Raw genomic sequence first — 24,542 nt, 5'->3', positions numbered from 1 at the left:
GCCTAGCCGGTGGTGGCACCTGTCAGGGCAGAGGGGAGCAGTAGGTGTGGACACAGGAAAGACCCACAGGTGACATCAGGTGAGTGATGAGAGCCCCCAAGTTCTCTCTGGGCCACACGGACCACTACTGGGCCGAGGTTCTCAAGGCCCAGGAAACGCACACCTGGAGTCCCCTACCTGCCCGAATGCACGCAGGGGCCGGGAGGGTGTCCATGAGGCTGTCCCTGGGGGAGGAGGTCAGAAGTCACCAAAGCAGGGGCCGCAGAGTGAGTCAGTACAGGCCAGCACTGCTAGGGAGGGACAGGGACTGTTGAGTGCCCAGGGAGGCCCTGTTGGCCGCCCTCCCCCGACCCCCGCCCAGCCAGTGAGGACGGGGCAGCCCTGGGGACAGCACTGGCTCGCAGGCCCTGGGCGGAGCTCATTTAAGGACAAAAGCTCAATGCCTGCTCCCGTCTGGAGACTCCTTGCTGCAGCCGTGGGCATGAGTGCAGCAAAGACCCCCGCCCCCCACTGCCCGCCAGGCTGGGTCCGGGACCCGCAGCTTCACGATACACAGGCTTGTCAGTAAGAATAACACAACTTTTATTGGGAGTTGGGGTCTTGGGTGCCCTGTCAGATTCTCAGAACATTAAAAATGGACTCAACGCAAAACAACCCTACAGACTCCTCCAGGATGATGGGGCCTGGGCCTGGCCCTGCCCTCCCCGACGGGTGCCCTGGCACCGCCAAAGCCAGTCTCTGCACCCCTGTGCCCCATCCTGCACACACAAGGCCAGCCCCTAACCAGGTGCCCCAACTGCCCACCAGGCCATGAGGGTCTCATTTTAAGGCAGTCAAATGTTGCAGCCTGGCTCAGGGCCAGCTCCCAGGGGCGCCGGGCAGCTAAGACCCTGTCTGGCCAGTCCGGCTCCAGACCCGCATTTGTCCCCAGAGCCAGGGAGACCCTTCGCTGTGGCTGGACACAAAAGTGCAAACACGTGGCTCTTTCCTGCGTTTGTTGGAAGAAAAAAAAAAGTAAAAACTGAGGCTCGGAGCCTGTGGCGTCCACAGCCATCGCGGCCTTCAGTCCACACGGTGTCACGGGGTCGCGGCCCCTGGCTCCCACCGGCAGAGCGCACGCCCGAGGCCTTATTGCTGTGCGCGGAGCTGGACTCGAGGCCCCCTCGGGGTCAGGCAGGAGAGGCGCAGGCTGGGCTGTCCAACTGGGTCCAACTGCCAGCTTTACCAATGCAGCATTTATTTTAAAATTAAATTAAATTAAATTAAAAAAGACAAATTGCATCACCAGGTAGTTTTCTCGACGAAGGGCGCGCCGTGGCCGGGCAGCAGCAGCGTCACACGGGGCCGTTCGAGGCGGCTCCGGCAGGCGGTGGGGAGTCTGTCTTCCTGTAGGAGGAAGGGTCGGGGGTTGGAACCCTCGCGGCCCGAGAGCCCCAGCCACCCCCACCCCCCAGCCTGACCGGCTCACTTGTCTTTTGTCACGGTCCCCAGCATGGCTGCTGTGCACGTGGCTGGGGCCGCAGTGGTGACGGCCACAGCAGGTCCTGGGGGGCCTGCCATGGTGGCTGGGGTGGGGCCGGCCTTGCTCGGCGCTGGGGTGGCCGCCACAGCAGCCTCGGCAGGGACGGCCACAGCCAGGGTGAAGGTCGCTTCTGCAGGTGCGGGGGAGGTGGGGTCCGACAGCAGGCCGCCGGCGCACTCGGCCCTGTGTGGCAGACAGGCTCCAGTGTCCTGGGCCACCCCCAAGGTAGCCCAGGGACTCACTTGGCCAAGGCAGCTCTGCTACCCCAAGTGCTAGAATCACCAAAGACCCCCTGCCTGCCCACTTGAGGCCTCAGACCTTCCAGGAGGCGCGTCCCAAGCTGGCCCCGGACATCTGGTCTCTCTCCAGACGGCCCCCACCCCCACCCTGTTAGGGGAGGGCCTGCAGGCCCTGTGCCCAGAAACGCTCCCTCCCACGCCTGGAGAGGGAGAGAACAGGTGACCTCAGGACACCAGCCCTGGCACTGGGTGCTGGTCTTCATGGCCCTCCTGTCCACAGCCCGGGAGGACAGAGTCCACGGCTTGCCCTTTCAGCCCACACCTGCCCAGTGCTTGCTTCGGGTCCACATGAGACCCCTGGGAGCCAGCGACGAGCAACCACGGGCAGCGGAAGAAACGGACCCTACACTGAAGCCTGGTGACCATGTGTCGGCCCAGATGGGCACAGACCAGGGGTTCACCACGGGTGGCCGGAAACACTCATGCGGCCAGCCCTGGAAATACATGGCTGGCTCTAAGGATGACGACACCCGCTTTCCAGAGCGGAGGTGGTTTCGGGCAGGGAGTCAGGAAAGAGGAAGAGGTTTTAAGACTTGCAGTGATTCTGAGCTTTGAGAAAAAGTTAAAGCCTTTCAAGAACCCAGCGTGTACCTGTAACCCGAAAGCCACCACTCATGGCCCCCATGCCTAATCCACGCTCATCAACGAGGCCCCGCTGGCTCTGGGCTAGGTCCCCCAAGGGCGGGGGCCAACGACACGTCGTGTTGTCTGGGGTCCCAGGAACGAGTGTGCTGTGGGCCAGAGCTGAACCTCCACCAATGGGATGGACCAAGCCACAAAACCATTTGGGACCACCAGGGCTTGGGGCAGTGGGCTACGGGGGAAGGAAATCCCAGAGGCCACCATGGACTGGTCCTTGTCCCCTCCTGCTGGATTCTGCTGCCCCCCCGCCACCCCTGTACTCTTTGGCTCCACCACCACCTCTCAAGTGCCCACCAGCCCCCCATTCCCTATTTCAACTCACAGCTCCTTACGCGGCCCCCCACACCCCCAGGCCCAGCCAGGGATCCAATGAGAGACCCCAAAGGCCTAGACCCTCGTCCTGCGTGTGAGGCAGGGACACCTGCAGCCAGGGTTCGTGACCCAGAGAGGTCTTAGGACACCCCCACCCCGCTCGCTGTCTGAGCGTGAGGGACAGCAGACACGGAACTACATAAAGGCCGTCGTGCTCTCTCCCCACCATCGGGGCAACCCCAGATCCTGGGGCGGCAGCTCAGCCGGCCTGAGACCCAAAAACCGGGCCACTGTCCTCAGTAAGACCAGGGTGAGGCAGCCCCATCTCCTAGCCCCCAGGCCGGGACACTCAGGCCCTACGCTCTCATCTCTATGAAAATGCCTGAGCCCTGGCTCCCACTTGGCCGCCTTGGTCATGGGGTCATCAGGGCAGCAGGGTTAGCCCACCCTCAGGTGAGCAGAGTGCTGGGGACAGCCAGAAATCCGTGTGCCCTAGGGACCCTGTGCCCGCCGCCATCCTGCACACCTGGGGACTGACGCGGACGGCGGGGGGGCCTCCCGGCTGGGACCCAGACTGATAGCTTCCAAGGCACCAGCCGTCTTCTGCTGGTCCTCACTGTTGTCAGAGACCACCAAGGGGGCCTTCCTGGTGACACAGGCGCTCCAGGCACACGGGGAAGCCGGGCCTACGAGACAAAGTTGCTGATGTCCAGGGAGAGCAGAGGAACCTCAGAGTCTACAGCCACGTCTGCACGTGTGTATTTGTAGGAACGGGACGAAGAGACAGTCCTCCCCGAGGCAAGACGGGCCGCCACCCAGCCCTGTGGGGCTTCCAAGCCTGTCTGATGAGGGGTTCAGGGTCAAGGACACTAAACAGGCCCTAGGATGGCCAGTGAGGGGGCACACTGCACCAGGGTGACCTGCCCAGACAAAGCAAGGCCTCAGAGACTGGCCTGGGCTGGGAAAGGCCTGGGCTGGGAAAGCCCTCACTGCCTGCCAGAGCTCCCAGCAGCATGGACAGGGCAGCCGGCCATACCCACAGCCCAAGGACTGCCGGTTTTCCCCTGGGAGTGGACCGTGGGCGTGGGGCCCTGGCCACGTCCCCCCACTCCCTGTGCTCAGAGCCCCTCCTACTCACGGGCTCTCTCTGGGCCCTGGTTCGGCCCCTCCTGGGTATCGCCGTGGCCCGTGTCCACCGGGGAGCTACACCTGGGCCCTGATTCAGAGCTGTAGAAGGCAAGGTTGAACCCCCTCTGGGGAGATGCCACCCCCAAGGGCAGATGGGGTGACCTCCTGGCCCACCCCACCTTACCAGCAGAAAGGCTGGAAGTCGGTGAACTTGGCCCAGCCTTTCTCCTCCGAAGTCGAGGGACTGTGGGTGCTGGCCGCCCACACGCTGGAACCGACATCCACCGCCACTCCTGGGGCCGGCACTGGCGAGTTCACCGGTTCATCAAACACTGCCCATGAGGTACCTTCTGGGAGGGACACAGCAGACCAGGCACCCTTGACCCACAGGTCGGCCCCACCTGCCTTCTGGGCCCTGAAGACCAGGCGCTACGGGGTTCCCATGGGAAGTGGACCAGTGGACAGACACAGGCCGCTGGCTGTGATGGCGCGGCTGGGTAACCTCGACTGGTGGCAGGGGGCAGCCGGGGGACAGGCCGGAGCATCGGCCACCAATCCTGCGTCATCGTGGCTGGCGGCACAGGAAAGCCACCACTTTGGGGAACATGGCTTGAAAGCTCGTGTATCCCACCATGCACAGGCCAGGTGGGGCCTGTGTCCCCGTCCAAGTCCCCTCCCTGCCCAGCCTGAACCCCGTGTCCCCAGCATCTACCTTCTGAGCCACCCTCCAAGCGAGGACCTTCCTTCTGGGTAGAAGCCAGGGAAGCACCCGCCCGGGCGGCATCCTTGTCTGCTTCCAAACCCTCCTTCCTGTCCTGGCCCCCACGCTGCCCGCCATTCTTGGAGCAGCTCTCTGAGGTGTGAGGACCCCCAAACCTAGGGAAAGACACAAGGTCAGAGCAGCCACCAGAGGGCAGCACATGGGGCCCCTGGAAGCGTCCCTTCCGAGCACTGGGCACATCTGGTCTCAGGGGCCCTGGGGAGGACCCGCGGGCCTCACACCTGGCCCTGGCCGTCACCCGGGCGGCGCGGTGCGTCCCCTCGTCCTCCCAGATGTCCTCCTCCTCCTCGTCGTCGAAGGGCTGGATGCGGTCACCGCAGCAGGCCTCAAACAGAGCTGTGCTGGGCTGCGAGCAAGAGCACCCACGCAGCTACACGGGCGCCCGGAGAGGCTCAGCGGGGCGAGCGGCTGGCAGGACGGGCCCGGGTGCCACGGAGCAGCCCTGCCCCCCGCTACTGCCCAGCCGGCACGGCGTCCCCCGCGCCCCCGCGGGTGAGGAGCAGGGCACTCACACTGTCCTCGTCTGCGTCGATGCTGAAGTTGATCTCCGCGATCCTGTCGAAAGGAGCACTGCGGCGACAAGGGCGGGCCTCAGCACCGGGCTGCCCGGGCCCCGGGGACTCCCGCTCGCACCCTTGGGGGACACCAGCCGCAGCTGCCCCTCCCAGGGGAGCACAGCCGAGTCCATGGGTGTAGGCGGCTCTGCAGGCAGCGACCGGCCACGTGGGTGTAGGCAGATGGGGGGCCTCGGACGAAGGGGGCAGCGCTCCATCCGCCTCCCTCCTCGCCCCCGCGTGCCGGGCCCACTCCGTCCCCGGTCTGCACAGTGACAACCTGCCACCCCTGAGGGTGTCTGAGCCCGGACCCTCCCACAGAGACGGGGCTTTCAGCTGAGAAAGGGGCAGGTCAGCCTCCAGGGCCAGGCAGGACAGGGGACAAGGTCGGGGAGATGCCGAAGGCTCAGTGGGGGCCGCGTTGTACGTGGGAGGCTTCTCGGTGCGAGGACCCCGGGGCGGACAGCGCCGCGCACATCCCGGGAGCTCACTTGACGCTGTCGTCCTGGTCAGCAAATTCCTCGTCGTTGAAGCCAAACTGATCCACGAAGGTGGCCGTCATCTGCTGGACCTGGTACTCGGAGAAAGCCTGGCGGGGAGGGTGACGCAGGGCAGGCCTCAGCCCGAGGCTGCGCCCAGAAAACCCACTGGTGCTTCGCGGTTTCTCCCAACCTAACCTCTCGGGATAACACGCACGCGGGGTCGTGTCCAAAGACCCTCGTTTCCTTTAGGTTTCAACACTGTCCACCGGGCCCCCCAGGGTTTACTGATGGAAGGTGGCTGAGGGGTCCCCCCCGTTACAGGGGCTGCACGTCTGGCCCCACCCCTGCTCGAGCCGGGTGCGTGGGGACGAGCGCGCTCCCCTGGGCGTGTCCCGCAGCGGCTCGGCGGGGCTGGAGGCCCAGGTGCTGCCGAGAGCGGGTCAGGGCTGCCGAGGTGGCAGAGCGGCCACACGCACCTGCTGCAGGGACAGCTCATTAGGGAAAACGCCCTCCATGTCCTCATCCTCACTCGAGGGGTGAAGGTGCTGGGTGCTTACCTGGAACAGCCAGAGTGGGTGGATGTGAGCCCCACACCCCCGGGGCTCCTGCCCCCTTGCCCGGCCCCTCAGCACAGGGCACACGGGGCCTCGGCATCAGGAGCCCCTGAGAGCACACTAGGGCTCCTGATGGGACAGGGAAGGGGCTCTGCTGAGGCTTTAGGGGGCCACCGGGGCCTGAAGCAGGACAGCACTGTGTGTGGGACATGGGGCCACATGGGCACACACCCACCCACTCCCGCACGCATCCCCGCATGACGAGCAGATGGGAAGGCATGGCCACAGCACCACGGGACACCCCCCGAGCCCCTCACCAGGTCCACGGCGTTCCTGCGGTTGGTCTCCGCGAGGGTCTCCTCCACAAAGTTGTCCCAGCGCCCTCGGCAGTCAGCAGGGAGCCCTGGAAGGGGGCAGCGCTGTGAACCAGGGGCCGGCGCCACTGCGCACGGATGGGGAGCGCCCAGAGCGGACCTCAAGGGCTGCCTGCTGGAGGGGAGGGAGGCCAAGGCAGCCAAGTGTCCTGCGGGAACTCGAGGGTGCTCACGGGGACAGAGCCGGGCCCCAGCAGAACAGGACTGCCGAGGAGACGCAGCCCAGCTTCCTTCTCGGCCCACCGCCTCACTCCCCCTCGGCCCAACACACGTGCCTGTGTCCCCGCTTTCCGGTCTGCAGCCGGTGACAGAAGACCACGGCAGAGAGCTCCTGGCTCAGGTCTCGCACCCCAAACCGTACCCTTTGTGGGGAGTCTCCCCGGGCCACATACCCCTTGTCACGGGTGTCAGTGGACCCGGGAGCCAAACACACCTCGCCGCTGCGTCCTTCCTGGAGGGCCACCCAGAGCTTCCTCAGCTCACCTCTGGCCCTGGGCCACAGGGACCACAGCTGAGACCCTCCGAGGGGGTGGCCAGGCAGCCAGTGCGGCATGGCCACAGGTCCACACGGTGCGGCCCGCGGTGGGGGATGAGCCCCGGCCCCTCCCTGTGCCTGCTCCCGGCTCACACACCCGAGCCCCTGCCTCAGCACACCCAGGCAGGTGTGCAAAGTCCCAGCTTCGCACACACCCTGTGGGGCCTCCGGACAGAGCTCACTGCTCTCTGCAACCACCAGTCCCTCAGCACAAGCCTCCAGCAAGGGGCTGAGGAAGACAGTCCTGGTCCCGAAGCTGGTGTGAACACCGGCCCCGCACCTTGCGCGTCCTGGCTTCCGTCCGCCCTCAGCCTCCTGGACTCATGCGTCCACTCCACCCATCCGTCCCCATGAGCTCCGGGCATCATCCCCCTTGGCAGGGATGCACAAGCCCCTCTGAGCAGCCCACTTCCTGTCTGAACCAAGAGCCCCGGGGCCTTCCCTGCTCAGCTGGGGAAGCCCGGTGCCCAGGAACTGAAGATCACGGCGGGACAGCAGAGGGCCAGAGAGGGGCGTGAGGGTTAGGGCCCCAGGTCGGGGGCGTGGCAGGTGTCTCAAGCCCCACAGTCTCTGAGCACAGAGGCCAGCTCCCCCAGCTTCTCTAGGTCCCCAGACTTGTGCTGGAAAGGTCTGCAAAACTGCCTGAGTCAGAGAAGGAGGGTGGTGTTCAGGCAGCCCACGGGTGGTCCCCTCTGAACACAGGCGCCTGCCAGGGCCTGGGGCACAAGGAGACCCCCCCAAAGATGTCTGTTCAACAGCATGGACACCTGGGTCCCAGGCCCCCCTGAGAGAAGGTGGGGAAACAATCGGTCTGTCCCAGGTCCGGCTGCACTTGCTGAGGGGCCAGAGTGCAGGAAATGGGGTTGCAGGAGGCGGGTGAGGGTCGGGGGGGTGGTCGGGGGTCAGAGGCCGCTTCAGGCAGTAACCCCCAGAACAGGGCTTCGGCTGCCAGGAGGCAGTGAGGACGGGAAGGGCTCACCTCGGAGGACGTCGCTGATGTGCGCCCGCACGGGACCCTTCTCCAGGTTCTGCGCCACCGCGTTGGCGATCCGGGTGAGGTGGCCCATGTTGCCGCGCCGCGTGCCGCCCGCTGCCCTGAAAGCGGAGCAGTGGCGTCAGGGGACCCCTGGGCTTCCCCACGGGGTGTCCACCAGGGCCCTGACTTGCCACGCACGACCTTCCCTGCGCCCACTCCGCGCCCCCCGCCGAGAACCCTTCCTTGCAGCCTGACCTGCCGGACACTCGCTTTTGCAGAGCGCCTGCCGCGTGCCCATCACCCTGGTCTCACCACCGACAGGCGCGGACTAGGCAGACGCTGCCCCCACCTCCACCATCCAGACAGGACCTCCGCGCCATACGTAAGGCCTGACGGGCCTGCGGTCACCCTGCAGGCCTGGGCCAATGCCACGTCCCTGGGCTCACACCCGGACACCTCTGACCTGTCCTGGCCCCAGACGCCCTCCCGACTCCGCCCAGAGCTGGCTGACTGAGGGAAACACCCAGTGGGGCAGAAGACTCCGAAAGACTAAAAGGTAGTGTCCCTGTGTACGTCCTGACCCAGGGACGCTCAGGAACAGACACACGGGACCCAGAGCGGGCAGGCCAGGGCAGGGGCTGCTCCAGGTGGCCGGGCTCCCAGCGGGCCTCACTCGACCCGGCTCTCGGGGTGTCCACGCTGCCTCCCCCTCACTGAGCTCTGCACACGTGGGGCCCGAGGCCTCGCTTCTGTCCGCCGCCCCACCCCGCACTCCTGTCTGTCACAAACAAGACCCAACAGAAGGGCCCGTCTTAAAATCCATTCTGCGTTAGGAAGGTATTAAAAGTTCACACATCTAGAACCACAGCACGCAAGTCCCAGAGAGGACCGAGTTTTGTTTCTGACCCTGTTCTCTGTCCTAAAAGCCTGACGGCAGCCGGAGAGCAAGCACGAGTGAGCTCCGGAGCCAGGGGCCCAGCCAGGCGGAGGCAGGGGTCTGGAGAAGCCGGCGCGACAGGCCCACGGGGAGGCCTTTGTGCAGCTGCACCTCTGGGTGCAGGAGTGCTGGACCAGGGACAAGGCCGCGCAGACCGCCGCTAACCTCTGGGGTGTCACAAACCCTCAGTGACAGCAGCGAAGTGCCCCCCCACCACCAACAGGTGCCCACGCACAGATACACAGAACGCACGAGGGCAGACTCCGTCCAGGGCTTCAGTGGGCACGGCACGGACCAGGCCCCAGGAAGGGCAGAGGGCCCCGTCTTGGATGCTCTACGTATGCTACGGAGGATACAAACGGATGGGTTCTGTACCAGCAAGATGTGAGCTATGAACCAGCTGAGGTCAGAGAGACCCCGAGAGCAGCAGCCGGCAGGGCCAAGGGAAGGCAGGGTGAGGGCCAGGCCTGGGGCTGCCCACACGGGGCCCTGCAGGCCACACCTCTGGGGGACCCGGGTGGTCGAGATTTGCAGGCACGGGGGAGACCAAGCTGGATGGGGCAGGAAAGCCAGCACGAGTAGGCTGCAGGCGCCTGGTGGGTTTCTGGGCTCAGGGAGAACTGGCTGGGGGCCGGGGTGGGGACATGGGGGGACTGAGGACACACTGTGGTGGGAGGTGGGCTCTGGCTGACAGACGGGAGGGCAGGGATGGAGCACAGCTGCTTGGCCCGTCTCCTCCAGCCCCCCGAGCCCTAACCTTCCTGAACTGGCCACGCCATGGCTGCGCTGGAGCCCATGCTGGGCCCTCGGGGGCCCCCTGCCCCCAACCCCACCGCTCCCCCATGGCTTCTTACTGTGCGTGATCATTTGCTTCCCAGGCCTCCAGGATCCTCTGGACCAGGCAACACTTCTGGAACAGCTAGAGGCAGAGGGGACACCAGTCAGGGCCTACAGGGCTGCACCCACCCCTCCACCAGCCCCTAGACGGTGAAGCAGGCACATCAGCGCCAAGCTGTGTCCTGTGGGTGGGGACACCGTTATGGGCTCCCTGCAGTCCCCAGCAAACAGCAGGGCAGCCGCTGCTCCAGGCCCCACAGGGCTGCCCGGGGTCCGCTCCTTCTACCTGGCTTCCTCCCCCCTTCTCTGTGTCCAGAGGCAAGGACTGCGCCCGAGTGCGGTTTCCTGTGCCTGCACGTTTGTTCTGGGACTCAACTCGCCCCCCACCCCTCACGGGGCCCCCCCCACCCTCCCAACCCTGTGTGGACCTCATCACTGCAGCTGCCTATCCGCAGCTGTCTACCCCAGGGCTGCTGTCCAGCTCAGGCCGGCTCTCTGCAGGACTCGCTCAAGCCACACACCCTCTACGGGGACTGTCACCAGAGACCTAGGCCTTCCCAAGCCTCTGCTCCTCCTGGGTGAGCCTCACAGCCTGAGGGTAGGAGCTGCCCCTGCAGAGCCCCAGGCCTTGGCAGGGAAGCGTCTCCGAGGCGGCTCCTTGGCCAGGGCCGGGCACTTGCTCCCTCTCCTCCTCAGCAAACACCTGCTGAGACCAACCCCCCGCCAGACGCAGACTGTCCAGGGCAAGGGAGACCGGGCAGCGGGGGTGCACTCGCTCGACGACCCAGAGCCGTGGGCAGTCCTGGAGGTGAGCGTCCATCACGCACTCGCGGGGGAGCAAGGAAGACCCAAGGAAAGGAGAGAGGTGTAGTTTCAGAAGGCCCATTATCCTGGAACGCTTTCTCGTGAGACTCAACATTCTCTCTTTTTCCCTCGCATGTTCCTTGGACAGCAGCAGACACGACAGGACACAGCACACTGGCCTGGAAGGAGCAGACCTGGGCAGCCTCCCCGTCTGCTGACTGCAGCCTACCACGGGGCCTTGCCCTCGGCTCCCCCAGCTCAGGGGCCCTGGCAAACGTGGACACTTTCTTTGTGACTGTCCGTCTCATGGGTGGAGGGCGGGCAGGGCCTCTACATCCCGGGAGGGTTACGGGGCAGCCGTGGGCGGCCCGTGTTAGTGCTGATATCCACACAACTCAGGATGGGGTTCAGCGAACAGACACACGGGGGCACAGAGCAACACACACGACACTGGCTGGACTTACATGGGTCACCATTGTGTTCTCGGGACAGCTGGCGGCAGGCTGGGGGGTCTCAGGGTCCCCATTCCCGGGCAGAAGCTCCACCCCACTGTCCGGTCCACTGGCTCCTGCCCTGTCCTCCCGGGCGGCGTGGGACAGGATAGCGGCTATGCACAGTTCCACTTGGCAGTGCAAGAAGTTATTCCAGGTGTATTTAAAAAACAGGTCCTGGGGTAAAGAGAGGACAGAGGAAAGTCCGCGGATGGATTTTCTCCTAGTGGCAGGACCACAGAGGCGAGGGGGCCGCTGCCCCCGACCATCTCGGCGGCCAGGGGATGCTGAAGGCTCTTCCCCAGTGTGTTCTGTCCGCGCCGCCTGCCCTCCATCTGCAGCTGCTGCTCTCACTCTGTTCAACTCTGCTCTCCTCTGACCACGTCCTGCGGTAGGTTCATCCTTTTGTCCTTAAGTTAGAAGCTTAACTCATTCATTTTTAGCCTTTTTTCCTCTCCCAGGTACCCTTACACATTTTGCTCTATGGTATTTTTACTGTTCTTCCTTTAGGATTTTGTCTTTGACCCACGAGTTACTGGAAGTACATTATATTCTCGAACATCCGGGGACTTCCTTCAGGAGGGGACACGGCACTGAGACGCGCACCCATGGACGCTCCCTGAGGGGACCCAGCGGGGCCCACGCCTCAGCTGCACAGGCTGAAGCCCAGAGGAGGCTGGGTGAGGGGGCTGCCTCCCTCCCCTAGAACAGGGCTGGGCGCGGCCGCCTGCCTCGGACCCTCCGGTCCCGCATGCCGGCAGCAAGCAGGGGAGACACAGAATGGCCATCCACATCCCTCTGGCCACCTCACACCCCGCAGCGGCTACGGCAGCCCTCTGCTGTCCGTGGGGGATGGGGAAGGGTGTGCAGCGCGGGAGACAGGCCGGAGGACGGGGTGCAGACCTCACCCTCCTTCACACCAAGGATCTGGGGGTGGCTGAAGGCAGGAAGCCACCTGCCTGACACAGTTCTCAAATCTCAGCTTCACATTCTCTGCCTGTGTGGCCTGGAGTGACCCTGGAGGTGACTTCACAATGTCACTTCCTCTTCAACAGAGCCAGACCCACCCCCCAAGAAAGAAAAGCGTAGGCCAGACGGCGTCACTGGTGAATTCCACCGAACATCTAAAGAAGAACCAACCACCACAATCCTTCTCAAACTCTTCCCCAAAAGAGAAGGAACATTTTCTAATTCATTTTCTGAGGACAGTGCTACCTTGCTCTCAGAGCCAGAGGAAGACATCCCAAGAAGACCACACACCAATGACCCTTATGGACATCCACGCAAACACCCTCAACAAAATTCGAGCAAACCAGACCAGCGGCACGTCAAGGGACGGCGCTCCAAGGCCACATGGGATCTAATCCTTGGATGCAGGGACGGGCTGACTCTGAAAAGCCGTGGAACGCGCCTTGTTAGCACAACGGAGGGGAAAAACCCACATGATCGTTTCAGCTGCTACTGAAAGCACATGTGACAACATAGAACACATTTTCTTGATAAAAACACTATTTAATAAACGAACAATCAACGGAAACCTCCTTGATGTAACAGAGGTCGCGCGTGGCCAGCCCACAGCACACGCCACCCCAGGGGCGAAGGACTGAAAGCTTTTCCTCCGGGAAGACCAAGGCCAGGACGCGCACGTGCGATCGCGCACTGGAAGCCCCAACAGAGCAATTAGGAACAGAAACAAAAGGCTTGCAAACGGGAGAGAAAGAAGTAAAACTACCCTTTCACAGATGCACTCTTACACGCAGAAAATGTCACAGGTTCCCCATAAGCTGTCAGAGCCCACAAACAGGTTCAGCATAGTCACAACACAAAATCAACACACAAATCTGTGTACTTCCGCACACTAACAACTAAGATTTAAAAAATTAAGAAAACACTTCCATTTATAATAATATTCAAAAGAATAAAATACTTGGGAATAAATTAAACCTAGAAAATGAAAGACTTGTACACTAGACACTACAAACACCGCTAAGTAAATAAACGGAAAGACATCCATGTTTGTGGATTGGAAGACTTAATTTCGTTAAGATGACAATACTCCACAAAGTGATCGACAGACTAATATGTACCAAAATCCCAATGGCACCTTTTTTTTTTTTGGCTAGAAATAGAAAACCCATCCTAAAATTCACTTATTTTTCTTTTTAAGATTTTATTTATTTATTTGAGAGTGAGAGGGAGAGACCGCATGTGAGAGAGCAGGGGCAGAGGGAGAAGCAGGCTCCCAGCTGAGCAGGGCGCCTGACGTGGGACGTGATCCCGGGACTCTGGGATCATGACCTGAGCTGAAGACAGAGGCCTAACTGCTGACTGAGCCACCCAGGAGCGCCCATCCTAAAATTTATATGGAATCTAAAGGGATCTCAAAGAGCCAAAACAATCTTAAAAAAGAACAGGGCTGGAGAACTCACACTTGCCAACTTTAAAGCTTACTACACAGTGACAGTAATCAGAATAGAGTGGTCCAGGCATGAAGACAGACCCAGCGAAAGAAGAGAAGGAGTCTGGAAGGACACCGTCCCGTCTCTGCCTCTCCTCCCTCCTTCCGTCTCTCTCTTTCGTTTAAGGGCTCTCTAACCCCAGCCTGGTGCTCAAACTCACAAGCCTGAGATCAAAGGCCACATGCTGCACCCAGTGTGCCAGCCAGCCTCGTGTGCTCAACTGATTTTCAGCAGGAGTGTCCCCACCACCCACGCGGGAAAAGCCAGCCTCCCAGCAAACGGTGCTGGGAGGAATGGCGACCCGCCCGCGGAAGAACGAACTGGGACCCTCACCTTACACCGCATATAAAAATTAACCTGAATACATCAAAGCCTAGTAAAGTAGGACCATAAAACTCTTCAGAGAAAACATACAGGGAAAACTTCACGACTATAGATCTGGCAATGATTTCTTGCATGTAACACCCAAAACACAATCAATAAAGGAAAAAAATAGGTTAAGTTAGCCTTTATCAAAATTTACAACTTTCATGTCAGAGATACTATCAAGAGAATGAAAATAATCTACAGAATGGGAGAAAATATTTTCCCATCATATATCTGATAAATTTTAATACACAGAATATATAAAGAGCTCCTACAACTCAACCAAAAATAATGAACCCAATTAAAAAATAGACAAAGGACTTGAACAACCACTTCTCCGAGGATAATCGTTAGGGAAATGCAAAGCAAAACCCCCCAAATCCCACAAAATACCACTTACAGCACTAGGACAGCTATTATTATTAAAAAACAAACAAACAAAAAACCCAATAAACAGAAAACAGGTATGGGGGGGATGTGGAGGAACCGGAGCCCCTGATCGCGGCGGATGGGAACGTAAGTTGTACAACCACCGTTGAAACCAGTGTGGAGGTTCCTCAAAACCTTAATCCCCCAAATTCGTTCTGACCAGCAATTCCACTTCAGGGATACACCCAAAGGAAGCGAGAGCCGGCTTCAGAGAGACACTGTCCACCGGTACTCAGAGCAGCGTTACTCACGACAGCCGAAACGTCCCCTGCCGGAGGAAGGGACAGACAAAACGCGGCCCGTGGGCGTCGTGGAATAGTCCTCGGCCTTGAAAAGGAAGGAGCAGCGGACACCTGCCAGGACCTGGGGGACCCCCGAGGACACGGTGCTGAGTGAAACCAGCCAGACACAGAAGGACAAGTCCTGGCCTCACTTCTAGGAGGCACCGCGGTGGTCAGACCCGGGGACAGAGTCGACGGTGGGGCTGGGGAGGGGGCTGTGGGGGGACACTGCTTACTGGTCAGAGTTTCTGTCTGAAAAGATGAGAAAGTTCCAGAAACAGCCATTGGTGATGTTTATATAACACCGTAAATATACTTAATGCCACTGAATTGTACACTTAAAAATGATGAAAATGGTCAATTTTAGGTTATATATATTTTCTCACAATAAAATCAAAGCAAAAAGATGGGTGAGGGAGAGGAAACCGCAAAGGCCTTTCAGAACCGCATCCCTGATCCGTGGCTCGGCTCACAGTCCAAACACGGGAAGAAACTGATGGTCCCCGGGCCTGCTTCCAAGGCCGGCCCCTCCCGGGGTAAGGATTCGAATGTTAGATTTCCGCTCCCTGCGAGTAGCGGCCCTACTGCAAGGCAGGACACCGGACTGGAGACTGTCTCTGCTCACGGCGGACACCCAGGGTGACGCCCCGTCCGGTCAGCACCCCCCGGCCCCAGGAGCTGCCCGCAGCCGGCCCTGCCTGCTGGCCCCTCTTCCTCAGGCACCAAGGCGGTCCTGGAGCTGAGAGACATCTGCAGAGGGCAGGACCACTTCCCACCGACTTGGCCAAGAACCGCTAGAGGACCTTTGACAGTGGGTGACCAGGAGCTGATCTTTTAGGACGTTTTACACTGAACAGCCACTTGAGTCTGCTCCTCCGCAGAAATCAGAAAGGAGAGGACCGTTATTTCTCCCTTCCCTCAGACTGCATTAGAAATCTGCCCGCTGCTTCCAGAGCAATTCTCCACGAGCCTACAGCAAGGCCTGTCCCGCTGTCACTCAGCGTGCTTCCCAGCAACCGGTGCCAGCAGCCTGGGTCAGGCCCGGGAAACAGTGTCTCTGCACAGACCACACCCATTCTGGGTCAGCCCCGAAGCCCCTCCTCACCCTCCCCCGTGACCGTCCGCCGAGATCCCGCCGGCTGCCTCTGACGCGCCCCACTCCCCTCTGCCCGCCCGCACAGACCAGGTAGCGGCGCAGGGCCGGCGGCAGGCCCGCTCACCAGCAGCAGGCCCATGGTGTCGAGCCGGCAGAGCTCCCGGTTGATGCCAGGGGTGTTGGTGTGCAGCAGCGCGGCCATGAGGCGGGCCCCGTGCAGGCGGGCGTTGCCCAGGGGCTCCTCCAGCACGCCGATGGTGGTCAGGATCGCTTCTTTCTACAGACAAAGCAGCGCCACCTGGTTAGAGCCTTGCCACCAGCATGACCACTGCCAGCTTCTCTCGACTCTGGTGCTACCTGCTCAAAGGGACAGGGCCACCACCCCACAGTGTGGCCCAGCCTGGCGATGCGTGGGATGTGTGCGTGGAGACTGGTCAAGGCAGCGCTGCCTACAAGAGGACATGAGGGTCAGCGGTGTTAGGGACCCACCACTCCCCCAGGGCCTCACAGAGCAGCGAGCAATGGTGGTCCATGGCCCCCAGAAGCCCAGGGCTCTCTGGTCTCAACAAAGCAAGCAAAGAGATGTGCACCTCAGCTCACGAGACATGTCCAAGATGGGGCCGGCTCTCAGGACACAGAGCTCGCCCCACGAACACTCTCGGAGGCGGCGGCTAACAGCGGCCTCACCACACTGGACGCAGGTATCTCCCGACCCCACACATGGCACCATGATGTATCCACCTTCTCCTTTACCCGGGGTTCCAGAATCCCACCTTCAGGAAGCTCACTTTCTAGTGGGAGAGGCGGGCAGCGAGGTGGCAGCTAAGAGAAGCCATGCAGCAGAAGCCAGGCTGAGAAGCGCCTGGGAAAGGGAACGGGGCCGTGACGGAGGGGCTCTGCGGTGAGCTGGAGGGCGGCTAAGTGACGGAGCCCTTCCCTGTGTGACCCAAGTGGTGCCCAGAGCTGCTGAGCTGAGCAAAGGGCTCCCCTGGCCTGGTGTCCCGGACTTGGAGGCCAGACCTACACCGGGCAAACTCGGACTCTGGGACAGCCCGATTTCAGAGCACAAGAGTCATGTGCGCGGGGGCTACGAACTGTTCAACCCCCAGGCCGGGCGTCAGAGCAGAGCTGGTCACTGGGCAGCTGAGCGGGCGGACACGTGCTCCTGGCGTCTGCCTGCTGGTTCTCCCGCCGGGGCGCGGCACCCCTCCGGTCGGCAACGGTGGCGCAGCGGCCTCATCCTACTCAGGGTCACCCACCTTGGGCGGGCTGAGCAGAAGCTGGTGGAAGTCCTTCAGTCGTGGCTCAATGCCGTGCAGGACGCTGCTGCGGACGGTGCACAGCCCCTCCGGTCCCTGAGAAAAGGAGTCCACCAAGCCCTCTGTCCTGTGGACGAGGACAGGAGATGGAGACACGGGGGACGCGCCCTGCCCTGTCTCACCTCACTCCCCCAACCTCTCCACTCGTTGGCTCAGGAGGGGTTTGGTGACTAGCACAGAGACGAGAGAAAACCGCCGCTGGCCTCCAGAATATGCTCCCCGGTGCTGACCAAGGGCAGCCCCTCGCCCCTGCTGGGCTGGCGGCACCTCACGCTCACTGGACCACCTCCCAGTTATAAAAGTAATGTGTCACCGCGACAGGAAACCATTTTAAATACAAAAAAAAAAAAAAGAAGAAAGAAAGAAAGAATAAAAAAGAGAATCAGCAAGCTCATCTCTGTTTTGTTTTGTTGTGGTTGTTTTAAGATTGTATTTATCCATTCAGAGAATGCAAGTCGACAGAGGAGCGGCAGGCGGAGGAAGAATCCCGCGCAGACTCCCTGCAGTGTGGGCCATCCCCAGCCCGACACGGCCCGACCCCAGGATCCTGAGATCACAACCTGACCCGACACCAACAGTGGGTGCTTATACTGACAGCCTCCCAGAGGCCCCTCATCTCTGTGTTTATGTGTCATTTCCATGCGGGCAAAGGCCCTCAGAAGAGCCCCCGCTTCCTACAGAAAAGGACCAGGCTTCCTGGGCTCACAAACAGAAAACAATCAATACTCTGGTGGCCTAACCGGAGTAGGCGATGAGAGCGTCATTCCGGCTTTAGGTACTAAACCGAGAGATATGTACGGGGTCCCACAGAGACAGAGAAAAACCCCCAAGAATCTCACTACCAACATTAAGGCAATTTCCTGTCATTTTCTTGTTCTTCTGTTGTTGCTGCTAAGTCCAGCCCCTCAGTGCCAAGGCTTCGACGAAGCTCCCCCAGAACGCGGAAGTAAGAGAACTAGTGGCCCCAGGAGCCAGGGCAGGACAGGACAGAGCACAGCAGACAGGCGCACAGACGCGCACACCTCACACCCCACACAGCCCACACGCTGGGACGGTCCGCAGGGCACGCTCACTGGCCACACCTCTCCCACAGACCCATGTAGGAGCCCTCCGGAAGCCGGGGACGCTCGGTGCCTTCGCACTGGGGCGGGAACATGATGGATGCCAAGGGCCAAAGTTGCCGCACGTGCACCTCCAGCAGCAGAGTCCAACCCTCCGATCGCTCACACGATCAACGTGCATGAAAGACACGACGCGCCCGGCACCCCCAGCGCTAACTCGGCACTCAGCCACGCAAGACACTCACCCAGCCCGCCGCGTTTCCAGCAAGGTGAGTAACACCTGAGTCCCGCTGACGAGGCAGCTCTCCGTGCGGTCTCCGTCAAACATGTTCTTGAGGAGGCGCTCCACGCAGTCCTGCCTGTCGGCACACATGCGGCTCGCTGCTGCTGCGACAGATGCGGTGCCGCCCGAAGCCCAGGGGACCACCTCTGCTCTCCGTGAAACAGAAGCACCCTAAAACTCACCGGGGCTTTACTGGGCCTCCAGGCCAGGCACCCAGAGCTCTCACGACGCTCCGGCCCCTGCCGGCCTGGAGCCCGTGCACCTGCCCGGAGAGCCCTGCAGCCACGCCCGGGAGAGGCAGGCCTCTCAGCTAACGGGCGGGCGTGTCGGAGCCCGCTCCTCGGAGTCTGAATCCGAGCGGCGGTACCTGCCGGGGCTCAGGGCAGGGCGCGCAGACTCCCTAGTGATGGACAGACCCCTGCCCGCCCTGCCGGGCAGCCGCAAGGCCACCAGCACTCACGACTCCAGCACCGCGAGGAGAGGGTCGGGCTCCGGCGCCTCCTGCAGCTGACTGCCCTGCTCGCGGCCCAGCCGGATGATGTCACAGAGGGTCTGCGAGGCGTTGGACTGTCTCTGGAATGAAAAGGAGGTGCGGCGCTGCCCTCAGGGCTGAGGAGAAAGGCCAGCCGCCGCCTGGACCACGGGAGCTGCCCCCTGCTCAGTGCTCAGAAGGACCGCGGGCTCTCTCAACCAGGCCGCTTCAGAGAGCACTGGCTGGCCTTTCTGACGTCAGGATGCTAGTCTGTCCAGACCTTCTCGATGAACTGAACGATCCCCAAGAGTCCAAACGGGGCTCTCTCAAGAGTCAAATACACCAGACGCTGCTCCACCCCGTGGGCCCCTTTGAGACAGACATTGACCGTGTCAGTGACACTGTATTTTGAATTCCTACTTAAAATAGGAAGCGTTAAATCGTAGTTGCTAACATTTCAAGTGAGTCCTGGACGCTAACGGAACCAGCAAGTGCTACAGAGGAAACAGGAGACCTCGACTCTTCTGGGGCAAAACCACCCTTTAACCGGGGAAACTCCGGGCAGCGCACTTGGGGCGGCATGGGGTGCTCAGTGATGCGGCGCGCCCCGGGCTGCTTGCCGGGAGCGTCAGAACACGCAGCCCTCACGGGCACGCCAGGGGCACTCTGGGCTGAAGGGAGTGGGCCCGTGACTACTTAAGGGAGAGATGAAAGCAGCCGGGAGGTCCCTGTGGCCTCGCCCCAGCCTCTGGGCCACGGAACAGGCCTGTCAGCCCAGTGTCCCCGTGCCTCAGCCTGGAGCACAGGCCCTCCTGCCCAGCTGTCCGACGGCCGCAGACTACTGCGTGGCCAGGCCGCAGCAACGGCGCGGCCATGAGCCTGCACTGCTGTTCTCCGACTGCTGAGGGCAAGCAAGCGTCTTTACTTTTGTCATGCACAGAAAAAGGCCTGTCAGGGTCTACTCCAAACTTAACAGTGGTTCTTGCAGGGAGCGGGCAGAGGCCAAGAGAGGAAGCCCCGCTGCCATCCCACACGCCTCTACGCTGCTAGCGGGAGCCTTCCTCCCAGAGCTCCCGACCCTGCAAATCCCACCTCCTCGAGCGTGGGCTGGACCCAGCCACTGCCTTTGAGAAAGCAGAATACAGCCACAGGGCAGACTGTCCATTAAAAAAAAAAAAAAAAAGGATTTGATTTATTTGCGAGCGCGCGCATGAGAGAGGGTGAACGCGAGCGGGGCGGGTCAGACGGAGCGGCAGGCTCTCCATGGAGCAAGGGGCCCGCTGCAGGACTCGACCCCTGAGCTGAAGGCAGATGCTGAGCCACCCAAGCACCCAGACTGTCCCTTCTGAGATAAATGTGCAGAAGGACAGCTTCCGTCTTGCTCACTCCAAAGGAAACCAGCAGCACACTGCGAGCTGCCCTGCGGACAGCCCCACCGCCTTGGAGGAACAGAGTCCTGCTGAGCCGCTGGTGACCCTGGAAGCGGGCCCTTCCCGCGCTGAGCCCTGACATGCCCAGTCTTGTGACAGACCCTGCGCAGAGCACCCACTAAGCCATGTCCAGGTCCCTGACTCACAGAAACAGAAATAAAAAATGCTTTCCGGGGTGCCTGGGTGGCTCAGTGGATTGAGCCGCTGCCTTCGGCTCAGGTCATGATCTCGGGGTCCTGGGATCGAATCCCGCATCGGGCTCTCTGCTCAGCGGGGAGCCTGCTTCCCTCTCTCTCTCTCTGGCTGCCTCTCTGTCTACTTGTGATTTCTCACTGTCAAATAAATAAATATAAATCTTTAAAAAAAAAAAATGCTTTTCGTTATAAGCAACTGTTTTAGAGTAATCTGTTACTCGGCCAGAGATAACTAATTTAGCTCCTTTGTTTTTTATAAAATGTGGTTACTATTATTATTTTTTAAAGATTTTATTTATTTATTTGGCAGGGAGACAGAGAGGGAACACAGCAGAGGGAGTGGGAGAGGGAGAAGCAGGCTTCCCGCCGACCAGGGAGCCCAATGCAGGGCTTGATCCCAGGATCCTGGGACCATGACCTGAGCCAAAGGCAGACGCTTAACCGTTTGAGCCACACAGGCGTTCCTGGTTATTATTTTTTTTACTGAAAAGAAATAGTCTAGAAAGTGCTTGATTAAAGGAAGAAAGGCATCTAACGGGTCCTCATCTGAGGACCCACAGGGCACGTTCCCCAGCAGCCCGAGCGAGGGGCAGGCGCTGTACTCACGTCTTCATCCTGACTCGGATGGATCAGCTGCACGAGCCTCTGGATGATCTTCTCTCCGTTGAGCCACTGAAAGGGAAAAAGAAGCCCGTCAATGACGTTCTTCACGTCTAACCCAACAGAAGGGAAGTCGTTCAGGACAGCAGAAATCCGTGTGCCAGCTTCCAGGGACAGAGGTTCTTGGCCCAACATGTGTGTCCAGAAAAAATCGTGATCAGGTTCCGGAGTGACCCAAACTCCGTGAAGAAGGGAACCACAGTCCTTGTGCCCCAATGGTGGCCTCTTAAACATACGGTCTCAGGCTACCTCAGAGGACAGAAGGGGCTGGAGCCGGGGCGCTCTCCGCAGTGTGCAGCCTGGCGGCATGTGGGGCCCAGCTCCCCTCTCTGTGCCGCCAGGGCCCTTCCGGGAGTGGGAGAAGCACAGAGGCCTGGTGCGGCAGCAGGAGCACGGTGAGGACTGAGCGCCCAGCACGGCGCCAAGCTCAAAGGCGGTGGGCGCCCAGGGAAGACCAGTGCATTTCCTTATCCCAAACTGGAAGGTCTGCCTCCGTGGCCACTCAGCCGTGAGTCTGCGCAGGCTTGCTGGTAACAGCAGACGTGTCCGCTGCGCTCACCGCCTACCGCTAGCCACTGTGATCAATTCTTTGTGGCGGGCAGCATAAGCCCAAGTGTGAGAACCGCCACCTTGATGACAGCTGTCACCGGATGTCTGGGGCTGGAAATGGGCAAGAAAGACCAACACTTCATCTTCAGCCGCAAACAAAGCCTGCCTGATGACAGTGAACAGCTCGGCCGGCACTGACTTGCTGGTTTCTCGGAGATGAGAACCCTCTTTTCTGGGAAAGCCCTCCGGGAGCTCCAAGCAGCTCCTCGTCCCGCAAGCCTGTCTGGACAGACACGTGCACAGACTCTACATAGAACAAACAGGCCCGCTTTGGCTCGACCGCTGCCTCTGCATGAACACTGTCGGCTAACGGTTCCCTCTGGGCAGCGTGCCGGACATAAAGCCAGGCCCTGACAGGACCGCTGCTCTGAGGCCGCGGGGGCACTGGGATCTTGGGGCAGGAGGCCAGAGAGTGTCGGTGGCAAAGGAACACTCGGCTCTTTGCCTCCGAGCAGCCCGAAGCCAGAGAGCAGACGGGCTCAGACCGCGGACCCAGCGTCCAGCACGAGCCCGGAGGCGCAGCCCCAATGAGCCCGCGGCGGGGAGTCAGGCCGGACAGGCGCCAGGGGCCCTGACCCTCCCGCCCCGAGCCGCCACAGGATGCAGGGACGCGGACCGGGAGGCTGCGGAGAGCAGCGGCCGCACACTCACGTGCAGGACGTCGCGCCTGAGCCCGGCCGGCTCCACGCAGCTGACGAGCCGCAGCAGCAGGTCCATGAGGGCTGAGGTGCCGAGGTGCTTCAACACCAGGCCCACGAAGCCGTCCTTCTTCTTCAAGAACTGGATCACCTGCGGCCAAACATGCCCTGAGAAGCCGGACCCCCGCGGGCGCAGAACCCTCCCGGTGGGTTTCCAGGGGCGCAGACACCAGCTCCGGGAAGACCAGAGAGCGCGGTCAGAGGGGCCTCTCCAAGGGCAGCAGGGAGCCGACCACAGGGAAGGCCCGTGAGGCAGCCGCGGAGGCCCGCCGAGCCCGGGGCGGATGGCGGCAGGCCCCGGGCCACCAACACCGCAGGGAGGGGCCGCGCCCCAGGCCGCCCGGGTGCTCCTTCCAGGGTCCGCCGCAGGAGACACGCCGCCAACAGCCCCCGAGCGGGGCAAGAGCCCGACAGCGCAGAGCAGCTGAGACAGCCAGCGGCCGACGGGCCAGACGCCAGCGGAGGGGAAAGAGGGCTGCGGTGTGGCGAGGGAAGAGGCGCGCCGCACCCCTGGCCAGCCCCGATGCCAACGAGACGCGGGCAGCTGGCCACGAAGGCAGGTGGCGGCCGGGAGCGGCGGCGGTTCCGGGCCCGGGCAGGCCCTTCTCGGCAGCAGGCCCGCCGGCTCGGCTCAGCTCTGCCACGGCGGACCGCCTGCGGCGTGCGAGCCGCGGCACAGACGAGGGATGGGGGGGGGACATGGGGACGGACATGGAGGCCCACATGCTGGGAGACCCAGTCACACTCGTACTGGGGAAGGGGCAAGGGGGCTCTGTGAAGGGAATGACCATTCGCCTAGGAAGACGCCGCCGAGAACGACATCGGGAACAAAATACGGCGCATCACAACAGAGCCCACGGGTGTCACCAGGATGAGGTTACGACAAATAATATGATGACAATTTAAATAAATTTTAAAAAATGAAATATTTCCTTGAAAAACACACTCATCTAAACTGACAAGAACAAAGAGAAAATCTGAATATTTCTAGAGCATCGAAAGAAACAAAATCTATCATTAAAAGCCCCACATATAAAAACTCCAGGCTCGGGGCTCCTGGGTGGCTCTGTTGGTTAAGTGTCTGACTCTTGATCTCAGGGCTGTGCTGGGAGCGCGTGGAGCCCATTCGGAAGAGAGAGGGAGGGAGAGGAGAGGAAGAAAGAAGGGAGTCCGGCTTTACGGACCTTTCCTCCGGGCTCTACCGAACCCTTAAAGAGAACTGACTCCAGTCTTAATACACACTCACCAGGGGACACAAGATGAAAGAATGTGTCCCATACTGAGAACATAAAGCTTTGATTCTAAACACCTGATAAGGACATTATAAGAAAAGCAAACTATAAGCAAATCTCGCTGATGACCGCAGATGTAAAAATTCAGCACATGAAATCATAAAAGTACCATGACGACAGGGCGGCAGACCACGAAACCAAGGCCAGTTTAACATTAGAAAAACAAGCAACAGAACATGCCTATGAGAATAGGGAAGAAAAATCATATGATCAACTCAACAGAAAGTAAAAACATTTTTTTAAGATTTTATTTATTGAGGGGCGCCTGCGTGGCTCAGTGGGTTAAGCTGCTGCCTTCGGCTCAGGTCATGATCTCAGGGTCCTGTGATGGTGCCTCAAATTGGGCTCTCTGCTCAGCAGGGACCCTGTTTCTCCCTCTTTCTCTCTGCCTGCCTCTCTGCCTACTTGTGATCTCTGTCTGTCAAATAAATAAATAAATAAAATCTTAAAAAAAAAAAAAGGTTTTATTTATTTATTTGAGAGAGAGGGAGGGGCAAAGGGAGAAGGAGAAGCAGGCTCCCCGCTGAGCAGGGAGCCCGACATGGGACTTGATCCAGAACCCTGGGATCCTGACCTGAGTCCAAGGTAGCCGCTTAACCCACTGAGCCACCCGGCACTCCCAAGAGAATGAAAACATTTGATAAATTTCAACAACCATTCATGTT

The 24,542-nt window shown here is 60.6% G+C and overlaps 1 protein-coding gene across 7 annotated transcripts in view; it reads right to left on the bottom strand.

The window, feature by feature from the left end:
* Positions 1-558: 558 nt before the first annotated feature.
* Positions 559-24,542, bottom strand: part of PPP6R2 (protein phosphatase 6 regulatory subunit 2) — an 87,193-nt gene continuing 63,209 nt past the window's right edge. For 4 of the 7 annotated variants that reach the window (XM_059187391.1, XM_059187390.1, XM_059187392.1 and 1 more), the window contains 20 exons: positions 22,539-22,676; positions 21,225-21,290; positions 18,983-19,095; positions 18,485-18,598; positions 17,119-17,245; positions 15,984-16,136; positions 11,202-11,405; positions 9,951-10,015; positions 8,163-8,278; positions 6,592-6,677; positions 6,197-6,277; positions 5,730-5,827; positions 5,197-5,254; positions 4,906-5,030; positions 4,616-4,779; positions 4,088-4,253; positions 3,914-4,002; positions 3,302-3,461; positions 1,469-1,705; positions 559-1,386 (listed from right to left, as the gene is read on the bottom strand). In XM_059187391.1, coding sequence (XP_059043374.1) covers positions 1,335-1,386; positions 1,469-1,705; positions 3,302-3,461; positions 3,914-4,002; positions 4,088-4,253; positions 4,616-4,779; positions 4,906-5,030; positions 5,197-5,254; positions 5,730-5,827; positions 6,197-6,277; positions 6,592-6,677; positions 8,163-8,278; positions 9,951-10,015; positions 11,202-11,405; positions 15,984-16,136; positions 17,119-17,245; positions 18,485-18,598; positions 18,983-19,095; positions 21,225-21,290; positions 22,539-22,676 — 2,412 coding nt within the window. In that variant the 3' untranslated portion in view covers positions 559-1,334. Of the gene's footprint in view, positions 1,387-1,468; positions 1,706-2,412; positions 2,566-3,301; positions 3,462-3,913; positions 4,003-4,087; positions 4,254-4,615; positions 4,780-4,905; positions 5,031-5,196; positions 5,255-5,729; positions 5,828-6,196; positions 6,278-6,591; positions 6,678-8,162; positions 8,279-9,950; positions 10,016-11,201; positions 11,406-15,983; positions 16,137-17,118; positions 17,246-18,484; positions 18,599-18,982; positions 19,096-21,224; positions 21,291-22,538; positions 22,677-24,542 lie in introns of those variants that run through there. The other 3 variants (XM_059187388.1, XR_009357037.1, XM_059187389.1) reach the window with 3 other exon arrangements.

The sequence above is a fragment of the Mustela lutreola genome, chromosome 8 (assembly GCF_030435805.1).
Source record: "Mustela lutreola isolate mMusLut2 chromosome 8, mMusLut2.pri, whole genome shotgun sequence".
Lineage (NCBI taxonomy): Eukaryota > Metazoa > Chordata > Mammalia > Carnivora > Mustelidae > Mustela > Mustela lutreola.
This window is presented reverse-complemented; position numbering and strand designations above follow the sequence as displayed.